At 41.8% G+C, this 19687-nt stretch overlaps 1 protein-coding gene across 4 annotated transcripts in view; it reads right to left on the bottom strand.

Moving 5' to 3' along the window:
* Window positions 1-515: 515 nt before the first annotated feature.
* Window positions 516-19687, bottom strand: part of TEX30 (testis expressed 30) — a 29453-nt gene continuing 10281 nt past the window's right edge. The window contains exons 1-6 of one of the 4 annotated variants that reach the window (XM_063127461.1): window positions 15816-15872; window positions 4649-4718; window positions 3681-3911; window positions 2630-2681; window positions 1579-1781; window positions 516-824 (exon numbers count right to left, since the gene is read on the bottom strand). In XM_063127461.1, the coding sequence (XP_062983531.1) occupies window positions 663-824; window positions 1579-1781; window positions 2630-2681; window positions 3681-3911; window positions 4649-4687 (687 nt within the window). In that variant the 5' untranslated portion in view covers window positions 4688-4718; window positions 15816-15872 and the 3' untranslated portion in view covers window positions 516-662. Of the gene's footprint in view, window positions 825-1578; window positions 1782-2629; window positions 2682-3680; window positions 3912-4648; window positions 4719-6698; window positions 6787-15815; window positions 15873-19687 lie in introns of those variants that run through there. The other 3 variants (XM_063127460.1, XM_063127462.1, XM_063127459.1) reach the window with 3 other exon arrangements.

Raw genomic sequence — 19687 nt, 5'->3', positions numbered from 1 at the left:
TATAAAAATTCTGCATATGGCATGTGCATGCAATATATTTTAACCAAAATACAGAAGTCACTAGTTCTTTTGAAAGTTTAGAAATAACCAGATGAATCCAAATCCAAACCAAAAAAAGGGGGAATTTGATATAAAAATTATTTCTAAAAACTTCTAGAATACACTAGCAAAGTTTTAAGGTCATTCACTTCTTAATTCACACACAGTTTACTATGCTCTAACATGACTGCTTGTACTGCTACCTATGAAGTTAAAATGTTTCACAATCTTACTAACCCTTTTACACAGGAGAGGTGCAACAAAAAGTGCAAAACAGATAATCAGGCTGAAGTTTAACCTTAACTGATTTTTTTTTTTTTTTTTTTTGGCAGGGAAGCTATTATGTATAAAGGAAATGTGAAATATCTTAGAAAAGTTTAATAAAAACACAAAAAAGTTTATTTCTTTCAATGATCACTAATACTATCCAATATAGAAAATAAAGTACCTAAGACAAAACATATAACCCACTCCAATGAAATTATAGAAGAGATCCAAGTTTTTTATTTGTCAAAATGCTACTCCTGGTTGGCTGAAAACATTTCATTCTTCTAAAAAGGTGTTACCAATCATTTGTATACAGAATGCAGATGCTATTTAGAAGTTGGCCATTGCTTGTGTTCTTACACAGTGATTTCTTTGATCCAAGACAAAACCTGCATATTTATTTCCAACAAGATGTCATCAGCAGTTCGTCCTCTCACTGCCATGCTGTGGTTTGCCTTTTCAATCCAGTGAATTTTCTTAGGTGCTTTCATCTTAATTGCAACACCTTCCAAAAGTTGCTGTTAAAACAATGGACAAAATTTATTTATTACATTTCTATACCACTCAATAGCCGAAACAGGCATGATAAGAAATGTTCTCAGGACAACAGCCTCTAAATGCCAGCAAGATTAAAGAAAGACATATCAAACTTGTGCTTTAGTAGATAAGACAGAAAAAAAAATCTTGGGGATTAAGAGTATTAAACTAGGACTGGGGAGGCCTAACTTTAAACCCCCATTCAGCTATGAAACTCACTGGCTGAACTAGGGCCAATCACGAATTCTCAATGTAACCTACTACACAGAATTGTGGTTAGGATAAAACAAGAGTAGGAGAAAAGACTCGTGTACACTGCCTTGCTCCTTGAAAGACAGGCAGGATAAAACGCAAATAAATAAAATAAAATCTGCTTGATTCAGGAAAATAGACTAAGCTCGCTGCCAAAGGAAGTGTATATGAGCTGTAGTAGGAAAAACATGTGCCTTCTGAACAAGAATTCTAAAAATGCAGTATATTTTGCTTTTGATGCAAAATGGCCAATTCCAAAGTAGGGGGAGGGAATGTGTTTTTACATGGGTTTGATTCACAAAGGTAAGGGTGAGGGGCTCTGCTACAGAAATGTCATCTGTCATTACTTTGAAGGTAGTAACTAGCAATGCAAACCCCTTGCCTGAAGCTCCCTCTTCAATTCAGTGTCTGAAAACAGATCATTCTTGCACATTTAAGTAAGGCTGTTATTTCCTCTACCTTTCAGTGCATTTAGAAACTCACTTTATCACACATTTCATCTGCAGTTCCAGACACAAATAGCACAGGGGACTTAATGAATAATAAATCTTCATCCCGAAGCTTAGTCTGAAGCTTTGGTCGATGCAGTGGATAAGACAAACATATCAGGCCTTGAATGAAACTATCATTATCTTGGTCAGCTTGATGTGTCACAGAGGCTGCAGCACGTGAACCCATTGAACGGCCTATATCCACAAGAGAAATCAAGGAGGAAAAGGTCAAAGCTGCATACATTCTAGTATAAGAACAGCAAGTTACATTTGTCTCATGCTAATCAGAGAAAATACTGTATTATTAGAGCAATAAAGGTTATATAGTGTGGCCTATAATTCCAAACAGTCCAAGACTTTTTGAATGTTTCAAGTGACCTGAAAACTGAACACAAATGTAAGCATAAATGCTGCAATGAAATGTAATACATTTATGGCATATGACAATGTAAACACCTGAAACTATTTACCACTATCCTTGCCAAATAACTGGTTAGTGAGTTGGTAGATGGAGCTCCTCAATTAAGAGTTTGAATGTAGAACTGTTCATTTTGGTATTTGAGCATTTAGGTGAGGGCAAAAGTGTAAATTGTTGGGGGGGGGGTTGGACTAAGCTTTGGTTGTTGCAACAGATAAGGCTTGATAACAGGACTTGAACGAAATCCTTATCGTAAAACCTCTGGAATGTGACATTTGCCTCATTCAAAAACATTTCATAGTTCCTAATTTCCAGGAGTGCAACAGGGAATTGTGTAATATTTGTTTATTATTAAGAACATAAGAGCCATGCTGGATCCGACCAAGGGTCCATCTAGTCCAGCACTCTGTTCACACAGTGGCCAATCAGCCATCGGCCAGGGATGAACAAGCAGGACATGGTGCAACAGCACCCTCCCACCCGTGTTCCCTGACAACTGGTGCACACAGGCTTACTGCCTCGAATACTGGAGATAGCACACAACCATCAGGGCTAGTAGCCATTGATAGCTTTCGCCACTAGGAATTTATTCATAGAGCACAAAGCACCATCAAATTTTTCTTACCTCCCAGAAAAATGCCAGAAAGCTTGTAGTCACCTGATGATCTTAAATACTCCTTTAAAAAAAAAAAGATTGTTTCAACTGTTTCAAGAATTTATTTTAAGAGTAAAATAATAATATTGTGTGGATTATCAGTAAATCACTCCACTGGCTGCCAATTAGTTTCCGGGCAAAGTACAAAGTGTTGGTCATCACCTTTAAAGCCCTAAATGGTTTGGGTCCAGGTTACATGCGGGATCGCCTTCTCCCATATAGTCCGCCCCGCACACTCAGGTACTCTGGGGTGAACTTACTTCAGTCAGCTAAAACTAGGCTGACATCAGTTTCCCAGAGGACCTTTTCTTCTGTCGCCCCCAGACTGTGGAATGGCCTGCCGGAGGAGATTCGTAAAATTAACACTATGTGTGATTTTAAGGCAGCTTTAAAGACTAGCCTTTTCCGGCAGGCCTATCCAGATCAATGTTAAATCATGATTTTTTAAGATGTATTGATTTCTGTTCTAATGTTGTTCCCCGCCTCGATCCAAAGGGAGAGGCGGGTAAGAAATAAATTTATTATTATTATTATTTATTATTAAATACAAATGTAGTACTTTAATTAACCATAAGATAAATGGAATCCATCAGAAGATATGCACAGCAAAATGCTACCTACACGATAGATATTTAACCTATATATAAACAAAGCTGAGGGTATAGTTATGTAGGCCTTAGCTAGACCTAAGGTTTATCCTGGGATCATCCCGGGGTCATCCCTGTTCATGTAAATGACACACAGGATATCCTGGGAGCAGGCAGGGATGATCCCAGGATAAACCTTAGGTCATAGAACCTAAGGCCATAGAAATGCTTTGGATAACATCACTTGATAGAATAGAAAGTTTGATCCATTTTCATGGGTAAGATCCAACTCAACCCACATATGAAGTCCTTATGTTGATTGGGTGAAACCACATATGGGCTACAAGAGGTTCTAAGGGACTTTAGGGTTCTATAATGCACCCAAAATTTTATTTCTCCTTCTTGAACTAAAAACCAAGCTTGGTCTTTCATACCACAACTGCCTTATATGCTTTAGCTCTATGGATGATGTTAAGGCTTTTGCAGGTAAATCGCAGACAAAGAAACCCATGAGATGCAAGGTAGTTTGCCAGGGATATGAGGTGAGAGAAATTCATATCGCCAGATGCTCCATGAGTGAGAATCACAGCATATGGTAGTATCTTGTCAGGGATAGAGAAAGCAGCATCTAGATATTTGCTTCCAAAAGGTATTTTCACATTAGTCTAGAAATAAAAATATTGAAGTCAATAAATATATTTCCAGCCTGCATACACAAAATACGCCATTGTACTTTACATTCAAAAATGCAAGGAAAACTGTTCCTGAATAAGACAAATACTTATTCAGAAGATTTAGTTTTCTGTTTCTTTCAATCACATAATTCAGCATCTCCAGGAATAACCCACATTAATCAATCACTGATTAATAATCACATTAATCAATTTTACACACATTTTCCAATGTGTGTAAAATTAATCTTAAGTTTTTAAGAATCCCACCAACTTGATATCTATCCATATCATTAACACTGTAAAGCAGGGCTTGTAAATACCAAGCAAATGAGTTTTACAAAACTTTTTTTCCCCTTTTAGCATGCAGGTGACTAACATGGGCATCAACACATGCTAGTAAGGTTTCTACTATAAATCACTGTAATAAAATAGTTTTTTTATGCTCTAGTAACTTTTCTGAATTTATTTTCAATAGAATGAGCTTCACAGTGCAATTCTATGCATGTCTACTCAAAAGTAAAAGCAACAAAGTGTCTTGTGTCACCTTAAAGACTAACAAATTTATTGTGGCACAAACTTTTGTAAACCAGAATTCACGTCATCAGACACAGCTACCCCTCTGGAAAATGATCAAATTAAGTCCTATTAAGTTACATGGGACATGCTTCCAGGTAAGCAGGCACATGCTTGTAGCCTTGTATAAATAAAAGCCCAGAGTTATAACGTACCTCTGCATAGTCACCCATTTTCTTTTTATGGTCTTGCATGTTTGTGTCTATAAAGTTGTACTATAGATAACTGTAATAAAATAAACCAAACATTAATGGATGCAGTTAATGGATGAGGCCCAGTATTGGGCAAATGGCGGGATACAAATAAATAAATATAATAATAATAGTAATAATAATAATAATAATAATAATTTGTAAGGCAGCCTTGCATGTACAGTGTGCTCCATTGCTTATTATATGTTCCCAGCATCTGATATTCAGTAATCTACTATGATCCAGGCACATTTGGCTATCTTGATTCTTCTTCAAGCACTAGCTGGATATTCAGCAGCCCAAAGTACTCAAGGCTCGCTGGTGGCCAAACCAATGTGTATGTCTACTGATCAGTGCTTATAGATCCCACTCCCTCGTGCTTTACTTTTGTGGAACAAAATTTCTCTCCAGAATCAAGTTTATTTATTAAAAATGCAAAGCAGGTCCACAAAGTGACCAAGACAACTCTCCCCACATGTGAACAGATTAAGCACAGGTACACATCCTTTTAGTAACGTTCCTTAGGCCTCAGCTAGACCTAAGGTTTATCCTGGGGTCATCCCTGTTCATGTAAATGACACACAGGGGATCCAGGGATCAGGCAGGGACGACCCCAGAATAAACCTTAGGTCTAGCTAAGTTTGAGATGGAGCAGCTCCCTGCCCTACTTTTAAAATTGGGGAGGTGATCTACATACCAATGTTATTAGGGCCAAAACAGTTATTAATTTAGATGTGCGTCCTGCAGCTACTTTTTTTGGTTCATTTTTACTCTAGAGTGAACATCGGTCCCTGAGCTACGTCAAGACCTGGGGGGTGGGGTGGGGGGTTGTAAGAGGGCTTTTAAGACTTGTTCATAAATGATCTAGAATTAGGAGTGAGCAGAGAAGTGGCCAAGTTTGCCGATGACACCAAATTATTTAAGGTTGTTAAAACACAAAGGGAGCGTGAAGAGCTCCAAGTTGGGAGAGTGGGTGTCCAAATGGCAGATGCGATTCAGTGCAAGCAAGTGTAAGGTGATGCGCATTGAGTACTTCTTCACACAACGCATAGTTAAATTATGGAACTCACTACGCATGATGTAATGATGGCCACCAATTAGGATGGCTTTAAAAGGGGGTTGGATAAATTCCTGGAGGCAAAGGCTGTCAATGGCTACTAGCCCTGATGGTTGTGTGCAATTTCCAATATTCGAGGCAATAAGCCTGTGTGCCCCAGTTGCTGGGGAACATGGGTAGGTGGGTGCTCTTGCACCATGTCCTGCTTTGTTGGCCAAAGCTGGTTGGCCACTGTGTGAACAGATTGCTGGATTAGATGGACCCTTGGTCTGATCCAGCATGGCTCTTACGTTCTTAAGATCTGGATCAGTGCTCCTGCGCCTACTCTAAAGTAAAAACGAACAAAACCCATGGCTGCTAGACACAACACTAATGTCTATTTTGGCCCTTAGACAAGTGGTAGCATCAACGGGCAGCAAACGAGTGATTTAATTTATTACTACAGATTTACCACAAGACTGTAGGGTGCCATCTAGACTTTCTGCTTCAAGCACCAAAAAGTGCGTGTGACAGAGAATGAGAAGGTAAGAACATTCGTACTAAATTTTGCAGCCACCATTGTTCAGATATGCCGTTTCCATGCCCTTTTGGGGCGGGTTCGCAGTAAAAATATATACATTTCCTTCCCTATATCCATGTTTGTACCTGTTGAGGAGAACACTTAATGCCTCTAAGGGGGCTCTAATCCCCGGAGATATATATCACAATAAAATTGTTATGACTATCCCGCCCCACCCCAGAATGTATGTATTGGACATACATGACCCGCCCAGAGAGCTTCGGCTATCGGGCGGTATAAAAATGTAATAAATAAATAAATGAACCGGAGGCGACCAGGAGAAAGCTGGCTTGTATGAGGCTGCTACCCGCTTCGGTTTTAGGAGAATTGCCTCCTCCGCCCTCCCTTCTGAGGAAGCTTCCCACAGTTGCTGAGGCTGCAACCCTTTACTCGCTTACTTGGGAGTAAGCCCGTGGGAATCCAACAGGACATACTTCCGAACACACAGCTGGAATCATGTCTCCCCTCCCGCCATGCCGTCCTTCCCTGTCTCTCAGGGTGCCCACTAAGGAGGATCCTCCGTGCCATTAAGGGCATGCCGGGAATTGTAGTGCAGCGAAGCTCCCTCCCGACCGCCCCCATAGCCTCTTCTGTGAAAAAGGGCGCTGGAAGTCCTCGTCTGAGCGGGCCTATTAGCCTTTCTGAGGGAGGGACGTTACCTCGAGGGCCGAGGCAAGGCTGTCATCCGCTCCCCTTCAATTTCTCGCCTTTTTTATCCCCCTGTTTGAGCATCAATGATTTCCCCCTGACTAGCAGTGCAGTACTATGAGCTTCCAGCGTGAGGTTTTGAGGCATTGTTGAATCACCTTGACAGCTTACCTGATCCTGTGCGTGTTTGAAGAAAGCCACAGGGCAGCAGGAGCTTCCCCCTGAAGTAAAATACTTCCCTCGGAGTGAGGGACACACCCAAAGTGTTTTAAAGCCAGGAGGGAACTCAAGACGGTTAAGTTAATAGAGTGACCCTATGAAAAGGAGGACAGGGCTCCTGTATCTTTAACAGTTGCATAGAAAAGGTAATTTCAGCAGGTGTCATTTGTATATATGGAGAACCTGGTGAAATTCCATCTTCATCACAACAGTTAAAGCTGCAGGAGCTATACTAGAGACCAGATTTAAAAGAGGGCAGGGCACCTGCAGCTTTAACTGTTGTGATGAAGAGGGAATTTCACCAGGTTCTCCATATATACAAATGACACCTGCATACATTTCCTTTTCAATACAACTGTTAAAGTTACAGGAGCCCTGTCCTCCTTTTCATATGGTCACCCTAGGTTAAGACGTGATCAATGTTGCCTAGTTTTCATTTTTACAAAAAAAATTAATGGGCTGATAATGTTATAATCTATCACATGCAATCAATCAATCCTTTATTTACAGTCAATAGACCAGAAAAAGAAAGGTACAATCATTCCAAGCAAAAGGTCAGTAAGATAACCTAAGCATATAAAACATATCATTAATAATACATTTTAATACATAAAAATCAAGGGTAAAAGGGAGTAAGATCAGAGCAAGAATGGGACATATGTTAACATTAGACCTTGAACAGAACATAGGAGGAAAATTCAATAATGCTGAATAACTACCACGCTTCAGGGCACAATCCTATGTATGATTAGTCAGCAGAAAAGTCCTACAATTCGCAGCATGCATGTAGTCTGAGGAACGCTGGGAGTTGTAGGCTTAGTTACCACGGTTTGGAAGTATAGGTGTGCTCCGGAAGCTGGAGCTAGCGCAGAATGCTGCAGCTCAGCTGTTGTCTGAAGCTGCCCCTTTCCACCATTTAATACCTCTGCTGAGGGAACTGCACTGGCTGCCTATTCGCTACCAGGCCAGGTTTAAGATTCTTGTACTTGTGTACAAAGCCCTAAACAACTTGGGACCAGGATACCTGAGAGAGCACCTTCTCCCCTACCAACCTGCCCGGTCACTGAGGTCATCCGAGAGCATGCTCCTGGTGGTTCCACATAGATCCATCCTCTGATTGGAGTCCACCAAGGGAAGAGCCTTCAGCGTGGTGGCTCCCCTCCTGTGGAATTCCCTGCCTCTGGAGGTCAGGCAGGTGCCAACTTTGTATTCCTTTTGGCACCTCCTGAAAACATCATTGTTCCAGGAAGCGTTTCCTTACTGACCAGCCACGGTTCGCTGTACATTTTGCTTCTTTTAAAACCTATTTTAAAGTGTTTTATTCTGTTTTTATTTTATCTTGTACACCACTCTGAAATTTTCAATGGAAAGCGGTATATAAATATTGTAAATAAATAAATAAATAAATAAATGTGCCCTGGATAAAAACAGGCATAAGAGCAGGCTGTTGGACGACAAATCAGAACAATTCAAGTAGTTGATAACTCTGACAGTGACCTTTTGTTGTGTACAGTGGTTCAGATAGGTAATTTTAGACTGAAGTGAGAATTAATTAAATTAATAGCACGCATCCAGAGCATATACAGAGTGCTATTTTGTACCTCAAGGACTCTGCAGCTTGACAAAGCAACTAACGCCTACGCATAGTTTCCGTAGCTTACCCACAAAAACCAACATCCTATAGAGAGCGGAATCCTGCCCTACATAGGATAGCAACAGGCCCAGAGCCACAGAATTATTTTAGAAATACACCCCACCCACCTGACTGTTCTTTGCCACTGTGTATAAAACCTCAGGTGAAACGTCACTCGAAGCTGTATTGCTGGTTTGTATTCTGCATGCTGACAGCCTAGCTCTGAGCAATAAACACGTGTTGGAGCTTACCCCTGTGTCTTGAGCATATTGGAAGGAGACTAGACACGGACCTTTGGGTCCCCTTGAAGACCCTTACCACAAGACCCTGGACTTAATGGTCGTATGGGAGCCCCCTTTAGACAGCCATGGGTATTACTTCAGGAGTGAAGTGTACAACTAACATTTCTCCCCGCCATTCCATGATTTTAAATTAATTCTACATTCCTGACATGTTAGACGAACAATAACTCTTTGTCATACCTGATGTTAAAAAAAAATCTGAATATACGCAGGTTTGCATTTTAACCTCACTAAGTCATAGTGCCATTATGATTATAAGAATAACATGGAGTTTGCTTCTGCTGCTCTGATGCTGGACATTTACTTGGGAATAAGCACCATTTTGTTGTAGAAGAGGATAGTAAATTTTTAAAATATTTTTTTTAAAAAAAATGAGCATCTCTAACTGCACATGCCTGGTCACCTGCCCCCTTTTTATTCTCCCAGCATTTTAACAGTCTATAAATAAATGTTAACTTGATGTTTTAAATTTGTAATTTTTCATTGCTGCTGTTTTTATCTGGTTGAGCTTTTATATTGTATTTTATATTATGGTTTTATACTGTTGTTTTATACTTTGAATGGTTTTAATTTTTGTGAACCGCCCAGAGAGCTCCGGCTATTGGGCGGTATAGAAATGTAATAAATAAATAAATAAATAATAGCAACATGCTTTTAAATTAAGAAAGGGTGTTGTGGTGAGCAGCATCAACTCAAGTAGGTCCCAGTATGGCCATGCAGGCCCAGGAGCTGAGCACAGGCCTGGTTGCCACTACCCCTGTCACTTGCTGCTCTCTGGACATGACTTCCCCAATTGGGTGCCCTCCAGATACTTTGGAATTCCAACTCCTAACAGAAATGCTGGGAATAGTCCAAAATATCTGGAGAACGCCCAGTTGGGGAAGGCTGCTCTGCGTGATTTGTGTGGAGCTAGCTCCAACTCCAAGGTCCAGCCCTAGCTGCACCACTGTATTTCCAGAGGAGTAGCATGTAAGTGTAAAATTAAGCTTGCTTCCTTCCCTCTAACTCTACATATATTCCTTACTCAAGAGGGAAGTGTTTACATGGCTTTTTGAAGCAATAGATTAAAGTAGCATCTCAGAACTGCTTTCTGAGGATTTGCCAACAAATACCTAGTGTGCCCCCACTGCCCTCATCAACCTTTATGGGCTTAGGAGATAAACAAGACATTATAGAAATAGCAAAGATTTCTGTGTTTGTGATTTATATGCCAGGGAGAGAGCACACATGCAAAGAACTCTGTGCAGATGGTATTAAATGTGCTGTATGTAACTAGAAATTTTGGAAAGTTTGCTTTGTCAACGTTTAAAAGGCAAGAGGTCAGGTGACTGCCCAGCTATTTTGGGCTGTGATCATCAGTTGGAAATCTCCTTACATCATAGTTTAATGCCTGATGGGAAATAAACGTGTCCAAAGATCTTAATGTCAACTGACTTCATACTAGTGGAATTTGTGAAGACCAAGAGTCAAATCCACAAGGTCTGTGAAAGATTCATGCAAGAGATCAGATCAGCTGCTATGGCAGAGTATCTTGAAGAGGATCCTTGCTAAATTTGTTGTGGCCGAAATTACCAAAGAGAGGAAAATGGCCAGGAAAAAAGAATTATTAAAGAAAATATAGTTCTAATATAAGAAGTCTGAACTACTCAGTTAATTACTTTCCTTCAGCTTTAACAAAGAAATTGTGATGAGATGTTTACAGTGCAATCCTATGCATGTTCACTCAGAAGTAAGACCCATTGAGGTCAATTATGTTTACTTTTGGGTGTGTATACAACTGAAACCATAATGAACTCTACAAATATAGAGAAGGGGAAAGGAAAGCACACAGGCCAAGGTAAGGAGGAAGTACTTGGATCATTTGAAATAATATGATTCATTGGAGCCTAATGACATTAACCTAAGAATTGTGAAGAAGTTTTGCTATCGTATTCAGTTTTGGGCTTTGTAACAGAAGAGAAGAGCAAATACTATACTTATCTCTATGGACTAGTTATCTTGATTTCCATACCTGGAAAGGCTGAGCATATAATTAGTCATGTAAAGAAGGGGGTTACAGATGAACCTGCTATACGAGCCCAGAAACTGCAGAGGGGAACAGGCTCTGAGTTTTCACTTTAAAAAGGCAAGTCTTTAGGCCTTGTGGGAAGAGAGCTGCAAAGCAAAATGTGCAAGAAACATTTTAACTAATTTGTGAGAAATGATCCTGCTTCTGTCTTTCAGAGTTTTTAGCCAATGAGTGAAGTTACATCTGTGACTGACATTAGGAAAGCCATGCTATGTAAAAATAAAATTAGAGCCACGCACACATTGGCCTGGTTTGCACATCATGAGGACCCAGGCTTGTTTAAACCCTGGATAGTCATAAATGAGTGGGAGTGTGCAAGCTTACCTGGTCGCCCAATTGCTCCTGATGCAAATGGGAAAAGCTAAACATTTTAGGGACACCGGGCTAATCTACACCTGCAGCCCTTTCGCAACAAAAGAGGCATGTTCCTGAAGGTTCCCTGCTTCCGTGATCTCCCCTCATGGGGCACATGCAACTGATCTGCACCGCAATTAGAGGAGTGCCGTTGCGGGAGCATGTGTGCTCCGTTACAGTGGTTCCACATATGTATCGGTAGAAGTGGGTGGAGCTAGGCAGATGGCTATGGGGCACAGGATTTTTTTCAAGTTACTCGTGAGGGATGCATACGAGAGCACACACGCAGCAACACATGGGGGGGATAGGAATTTGTTTGAATATGAGCTTCTGTCCAGATATATATTTGTATTAAAAAAACAACTCGGCAGTAAAATGCCGATACCCATGCACACGCCCCTCACAGCTAATTGGCTGATCACTGAGCCCAGAACTCATGGCGAACAGCAATTACCTCGCAAAGGGAGGGGGCACACTGCAAACATTCTTCCCAATGGATGTGAGAGAGCCGGAAAAATTATTACAAAAGCAGTCAGGGATATTCCGGTAAGTGAGAGGTGGAGCTGACATCACCATGGGATCATGTGGCCCATTAGTGTTGACCACAATACAATCCTGGTGTAGACTCCCCCTTTGTCCCTGGATTGTTTATCATGACTTCGTCCATTTGCTCGGCTTCGTCCATTGTCTTCCGCTGCCCCTTATACCTGGAATGCTCTTCCAGAACATTTGCGAACTACAAGTTCAATCACAGTTTTTAAAGCTCAGCAAAAAAAAAAAAAATTTTTTTCTAAAGCTTTTGAACTTGATTTTGATCTTACTTTTATACTGTTAGTTTTACTCTACCCTTTGCCTGTTTGGTGCATTCTCTTCCCCTTCTTATTGTTTTATTATGATTCTATTAGAATGTAAGCCTATGCGGCAGGGTCTTGCTATTTTATTGTTTTACTCTGTACAGCACCATGTACACCGATGTTGTTGTTTATTTGTTCAGTCACTTCCGACTCTTCATGACTTCATGGACCAGCTCACGCCAGAGTTTTCTGTTGGCCATCGCCACCCCTATCTCCCCCAAGGTCAAGTCCATCACCTCCAGAATATCATCCATCCATCTTGCCCTTGGTCGGCCCCTCTTCCTTTTGCCTTCCACTTTCCCTAGCATCAGCATCTTCTCCAGGGTATCCTGTCTTCTCATTATGTGGCCAAAGTACTTCAGTTTTTGCCTTTAATATCATTCCCTCAAGTGAGCAGTCTGGCTTTATTTCCTGGAGTATGGACTGGTTTGATCTTCTTGCACACTCAGAATTTTCCTCCAACACCACAGTTTAAAAGCATCTATCTTCCTTCGCTCAGCCTTCCTTATGGTTCAGCTCTCGCAGCCATAGGTTACTACGGGGAATACCATTGCTTTAACTATGCAAACCTTTGTTGTCAGTGTGGTGTCTCTGCTCTTAACTATTTTATCAAGATTTGTCATTGCTCTCCTCCCAAGAAGTAAACGTCTTCTGATTTCCTGGCTGCAGTCAGCGTCTGCAGTAATCTTTGCACCCAGAAATACAAAGTCTGTCACTGCCTCCACGTTTTCTCCCTCTATTTGCCAGTTATCAATGAAGCTGGTTGCCATAAACTTAGTGGTTTGTTTTTTTTAGGTTTAACTGCAACCCAGCTTTTGCACTTTCTTCTTTCACCTTCGTCATAAGGCTCCTCAGCTCCTCCTCGCTTTCAGCCATCAAAGTGGTATCATCTGCATATCTGAGATTGTTAATATTTCATCCCGCGATTTTGACTCCAGCCTTGGATTCGTCAAGCCCAGCACGTTGCATGATGTGTTCTGCGTACAAGTTGAATACGTAGGGTGAGAGTGTACAACCCTGCTGTACTCCCTTCCCAATCTTAAACCAGTCCGTTGTTTCTTGGTCTGTTCTTACCGTTGCTACTTGGTTGTTATACAGATTCCTCAGGAGGCAGACAAGATGACTTGGTATCCCCATACCACCAAGAACTTGCCACAATTTGTTATGATCCACACAGTCAAAGGCTTTAGAATAGTCAATAAAACAGAAATAGATGTTTTTCTGGAACTCCCTGGCTTTCTCCATTATCCTGCGGATATTGACAATTTGGTCTCTAGTTCCTCTGGCTTTTCTAAACCCAGCTTGTACATCTGGCAATTCTCGCTCCATGGATTGCTGGAGTCTACCTTGCAGGATCTTGAGCATTACCTTGCTGGCATGTGAAAAAAGTGCCACTGTCCGATAGTTTGAACATTCTTTAGTGTTTCCCTTTTTTGGTATGGGGATATAAGTTGATTTTTTCCAGTCTGATGGCCATTCTTGTGTTTTCCAAATTTGCTGGCATATGGCATGCATCACCTTGACAGCATCATCTTGCAATATTTTAAACAGTTCAGCTGGGATACCGTCGTCTCCTGCTGCCTTGTTATTAGCAATGCTTCTTAAGGCCCATTCAACCTCACTCTTCAGGATGTCTGGCTCTAACTCATTGACCACACCGTCTGACATATCCCCAATAATATTATCCTTCCTGTACACTATATAAATAACTAATAATAATAACGACAGAGGCCATGGCTAGACCAGACCTATATCCCGGGATTGTCCCGGGATCATACCTGCGCATCCAAATAACACACAGGGGATACCGGGAGCAGGCAGGGAGGACCCCTCCATTTGCCTGGGATAATCCTTAGGTCTAGCTAAAGCCAGAGAGACAACCCAGAGTTGGAACTCAACCACCTACAGTTCTGTGTTCAGACATTACTATAAACAACCCAGGATTGAAGGATCCCTGGGTTGTTGAGCTCAACACAAGCAATGAAGTTGCTAGGGAGCCAGCATGTTTGATTGATTGCTTCTACTTGTTCCGACTACCCAAAATTTTACAAAACCCTAGGTAATCATACAAACTGAGGCCGTTGCTAGACAAGGAGTTAGTGCGGTGTGAGGCCCGGTCTACCTCCTGTGCATCTAGATGACGCACAGGGGATTCTGGGGTCAGGCTGGGCTAAGTCCTCGCTTGAACCGGGATAAGCGGATTTGCTTATGGCCCGGCTTTTCCGCAGGGCCATAAGCGGAAGATCTAGGAGGGTCCATGGCTTTTCCCGGCTGCTCACTTACTCGCGAGTAGCCGGGAGAAGCCACGGACTGGGCACAGCATTCCATAGGAGCTCTGTGCCCATCGGGCCAGGGTGGGAATCACCGGGGGGTGGGAGATGGGGGCCGGGGGAAACAGCGGACCCAGCAGGAGAGAGGGAGGGGGAAGAAGAACAGGGACAGGCATGGCAGATGGGGGACGGGCATGGCAAGCAGGGACAGGGGACAGGCATGACGGACGGGGGACGGGCATGGCAAGCAGGGACAGGGGACAGGCATGGCGGACGGGGGGAAGAAGAACGGGGACGGGACAGGCATGGCGAGCAGGGGGAGGACGAGTGAGCGGGCAGGGGGTGGGCACGGGCAAGCGGGCAGGGGGTGGGCATGGCAAGAGGGGACGGGCATGTTGGACGGGGACAGGGCCTGGTGGACGGGGAGGGGGAAGAAGGATGGCGACAGGGCCTGGGGGATGGGGGATGAGCGAGTGGGCAGGGGGGGCATCAGGCATTGTGGCGGGGGGAAATCAGGGGCAGGGGGAGCGGGGAACCCTTTATTTTTTTAAAAAAAATACTTACGGTTCCATTTGTGTGCTCCTACGCAAAGTGCCCTTTAAGGTAGGGAAAAAATGGAGGACGCGACGGGGCTTCCCTCGGCCCCGTCGCGTCTTGCGTGTGGACAGGGCCTACAGGCTGCACTACTTCTAGCGCGGCCTGGCCCCTCCTCCCACACGGATTATCTGGAGGTCAAGCAAGGCCCTGAGTCAGTGTTACAGATGGGGCTTCCTGGTTCATTTTGATACTGCTTTTGGTCTTTCCTGGTAAAGAAGTGTTTTTTAACAAGAGACAACAATTAAGACATCCAGGATATTAGTGAATGCTCTCACACTGTCTAATCCAGGACCAGTTTTTTTGCCTTACAAACCAAGTTAAGCATTGTATGAAAATACCCTAAAATGCACTTGGCACTGTTCTGATTCATGGTAATATTCATGTAAAGTAGCTCCAACCCCACCCCACAAAACCCGCCAATAATTCTCTGTGTTCCATCGTTTCTATTATTATTATTATTATTATTATTATTATTGAACATGATACATCACTGATCTGACAAACTTCAATTTATAAGTTACTAGACATCCTGTAGGATGATGGAATAGAAATGTTGGCAAAGTTCCATACTTTCCTTGTATGGCATCACCTGTCAGTAAAGTCTCCCTGCTCCCTCTCCAAGAAACCTTCTAAGCCTTAGAATCTGAGCAGTATGCACACCATCTATTTTGATCATAGATGTGTAGCCTGTTTCCACAGTTATATTTAGTTCCGGTCATTTATAAAATCCTCAAAGAAGTTCCAAGCCTTCAGTCATAAAATAATGTACATTCTCTCTTTTAAAGGGTTATAAACCAAATTCTAACATACAGAAAAAGAGATGGAGACAGAAGAATCATCCAGTCACTTTTTGTGTTGTCTAAATAAAGACTGAAGAAAGTAATTTTATTCTTGTTAAGGTAAAATGTAATACAGTGGAAGTAATATGGGAGTGGCATTATTTATTCATTCCCCTCCTTTGACTTCTTTTGAAAGGAATTAGCCATCTAACATGATTTTTTAAATGGTGTCTTCATACCCCACTAGGAAAAGGCCCCACTTTTACCAAGTGTATTATGCATCGCTTTTAGGGTGTAAGTGTACTAAAACGAAGATATATAATATTTTTAAAAAAATTAAAAACACACCATAAATTCTCCAGTGTGGTCTGACAAGCATGGCATGTTAATCTGTTTACTGATTTAGGTCTCTCTGACAGGCTTGATATGCCAAAGACAGCTGTTCCTGAAGAATAAGTGGCACTTCATGAAAGAATGCATGCACACAAAACCTTATGCCAAAATACACTTGCTAGTGCCATAAGTGCCCTAAGACTCTATTATCCATAGTGTGGTTTTGGATTTGCATTAATTTTCCGCGACCTATACAATTCTTTGCTTGTAAAGTTTGATTTACCTTGTAGAAGTACTCCATTGCAGATTTAGGTAGGGTGACCAACTGTCAGGATTTCCCCGGATTTGTCCTGGTTTTTGTTCTTTCCATGGTGTCAGGGGGGATTTTCTATAATTTTCAATAGTGTCCTGGAATGACACACCTTCCCCTTTAAGGCTGCCATTAGCATGGCAGGAGGGAATGACATGCTTTCTTGAGGCACATCATTCCGCCACCCCGAGCTCCAATTGAGGTCTTAAAGGGGAAAGTGGGTCATTCGTGGACATTATAGAAAAGGCCCCAATTGGAGTGGGTGGTGGTGGTGCAGAATGAAATCCTTTCCCCTCCTCCACTCCAATCGGGTTCTTTAAGGTGGTGGGGGAATAACGTACTTTCTGCAAGACTCAGAAAGCTGCTTCCCCCCCCACACACTAGGTGTCCTCTTTTTTGGTTTCCCAAATATGGTCACCCTAGATTTAGGAGAAGAAGAAAGATCTTTTGTAAGGATCTTCTTAACCCTACAATGTATCAAATTAGATTCTTGTTTTCATCTTTAGAGTACTAACGCTCACTTTGCTGGACTGATATGGTTTAAGGGTTATAATATCTACTTTTATATTCCTTTGTTATACTAATTTAGCAAAAACATATTGCACAGAAATATGCATACTATTATTCCTACCCCAACCATTGCGATTAAATGACACATAATAATTGTCTATTGTTTTACCTCCATCCAACCTGGACTCCATAGTACCCTATCCATTGTTTAAATGGATACTGTTATTTTATACGGTGTTTTTATATTTTTGATGGTTTAAATTTTGTATACATTTTAATGTTCACTGCTTTTAACTTTTGTAAACCGCCCAGAGAGCTTCAGCTATGGGGCGGTATATAAATTTAATAAATAAATAAATAAATATCACAAGCTAGGCCCCAGGCCTAACGCCGCCCCCCCTCCCCCCGGGCAACCCCCCCCCAAAAAACCCCAACTCAGGTAAAATGAATAAAGTGTCAGTTGATGTATTTCATCCATATATTTCTCTGGATGTAGAGTGGATGCCTTATACTGCTGTATAACAATGTGTTTCTTGATTCAGGCTACTTTGATCTGTATTTCCAGAAATTAAACAAGCAGACTTCATATATTTGGGATTTGGCATTTCTCAGCTAGATGTCCTTTCAGACACACTTAATATAAAATTATTGTATGCATGCTAGATTAACAGTGTTGTTCAAACACCAAACAGCTGATCTGAGCTTCATTTGGCTGCAGCCACATTAGTTTCTCTACATCACAGATGATTTAAAATGATGTCTTCATGTTTGTTATTCACCTAGTACTAAGGGTTGCAGAAGCAGAGCAGCAGAAGCTGGTACTGTCTCTGAGTTCACATTGCAGCTTACAGAAACACAATAGGGGAAGGAATTTAAAAGTTCATCCACAAATTCATCTAATCCAACCACTTGTTGAAAATGTCACCTAGGAGTAGGAGCTAAAATGTCAATTGATCTTATCACTCCTCCACTTCTGTTCTTCGATAGCTCAAAGCAGATTTGAGAACATGCAATTTTGAGCACATATTTGGAACTCCACATAGGAGAAGGTAGCTAAGAGGGATGTTCTGAGTAGAAAAATGGATGGTTGGGGACCCAATCCTCCCCACTACTCTTCTGCTCAAAATCACTTTCCCAGAACCACTTCATTACACATATGCAATATGTATTTATTTTTATTTGTTGTATTTACTACATTTGGGGTGCAGTTTTATGCATCTTTACAACTCCTAGCATGCCCTTGTTTTTTTTTTTTTTTTAAAAAACCAGAGCACAGTTCCAAAGCAGCACAATTCCTACTAAGGGCTAAAACAGACACTACTTTCAATCTGAGTCTACTAGTGATGTCTTTTCCCCCATTTTCATTTTTTTTTTTTACTCTAGAGTAGGTACAGGGTGCCCAGTCTGGTTCTTAAAAGTACCTGCACTCTCCCCCCCCTGCTGGTGTACTAATTCAGATCAGGGGCCCTAGGCCTAGTCTAGAATAACTAGTGTAAAGCCCATGTTGCCATGGGCACTAGTAGTTCTGCTCCTTTCCCACCTTTTTGCCCCTCAATCCCCACACACAGAGTAGCTCATGAATAATGCAAATATGGCTCATGCATAATGAATTTCCCCTCTGAAATTTGCATGCGGTGCAGCTCTGTCCCCTCCCTCGCGCATGTGCCATCATTGGCCGCTTCCATTCCCTTCCCCATCCCCGCTGGTGGCGATGGCCTAACTGCACAGCTGTGCCCAGAGCCCAACTTCATGACACGCTGATTGGCCAAGCAGGACTATCCATCCTCCTCCTGGTGGAGGGGCTGCCCTGCCTGTTTTGGCACAGAATAAATGAATTGCTACTAAAGCTCAAGCTTTGAACTTTTTCAAACTTTCAAAATTTTCTGCACATCTACACTGCTCAAGCTTCTGTTTAAAACAAAAATGAACAAAATTGATCTAGTAGATCTTGAATAATAAGCCTTACACTACCATATTCCCATATAAGGTGTCTGAGATACCCAATTTTTTTAAAGAAGTAATGTCCTTTTGGCCCTGACACAGAATACACCTGTAATACCATTGCATGGGAAAGAGCAGAAAAATTGATACAGCTTCTTTGTGAACATGTAAGCAAGTCCAACAAACACAGTGTACACTGCATACTTCATTGAATTTACACTGCAAGTGAACCGGAATGGTATTTTTATTTGTTTAATTAGTCTGTGTGATGGATGTGTCTTTATGCTTGTGTTCTGTGAGAGAGATTTTTCTTTGCTGCTATAAATTTGTCACTCCCCTATTTAGGGGTACTGCATTCCAGCAAAGGTATTATGTGACATGATACATCCATTGGTGTATAAGCAGCAGCTGTTTCGATTCACCAATACCTTGCACTGGAGAGAGGCGGGAGTTGTTGGCAGCGTGTAACATTTTATGGCTGTTCTCTCTTGTAGTCTCATTGAACTAATCAGAGTAAATGCCAGTAAACAAACCTCTCTGGGCTTCTGCCTCTCTGAGAAAAGTAGCAA

The sequence above is a fragment of the Elgaria multicarinata genome, chromosome 5 (assembly GCF_023053635.1).
Source record: "Elgaria multicarinata webbii isolate HBS135686 ecotype San Diego chromosome 5, rElgMul1.1.pri, whole genome shotgun sequence".
Classification (NCBI taxonomy): Eukaryota; Metazoa; Chordata; class Lepidosauria; order Squamata; family Anguidae; genus Elgaria; species Elgaria multicarinata.
The sequence above is the reverse complement of the archived record's forward strand: the minus strand, read 5'-3'. Positions and strand labels throughout refer to the sequence as shown.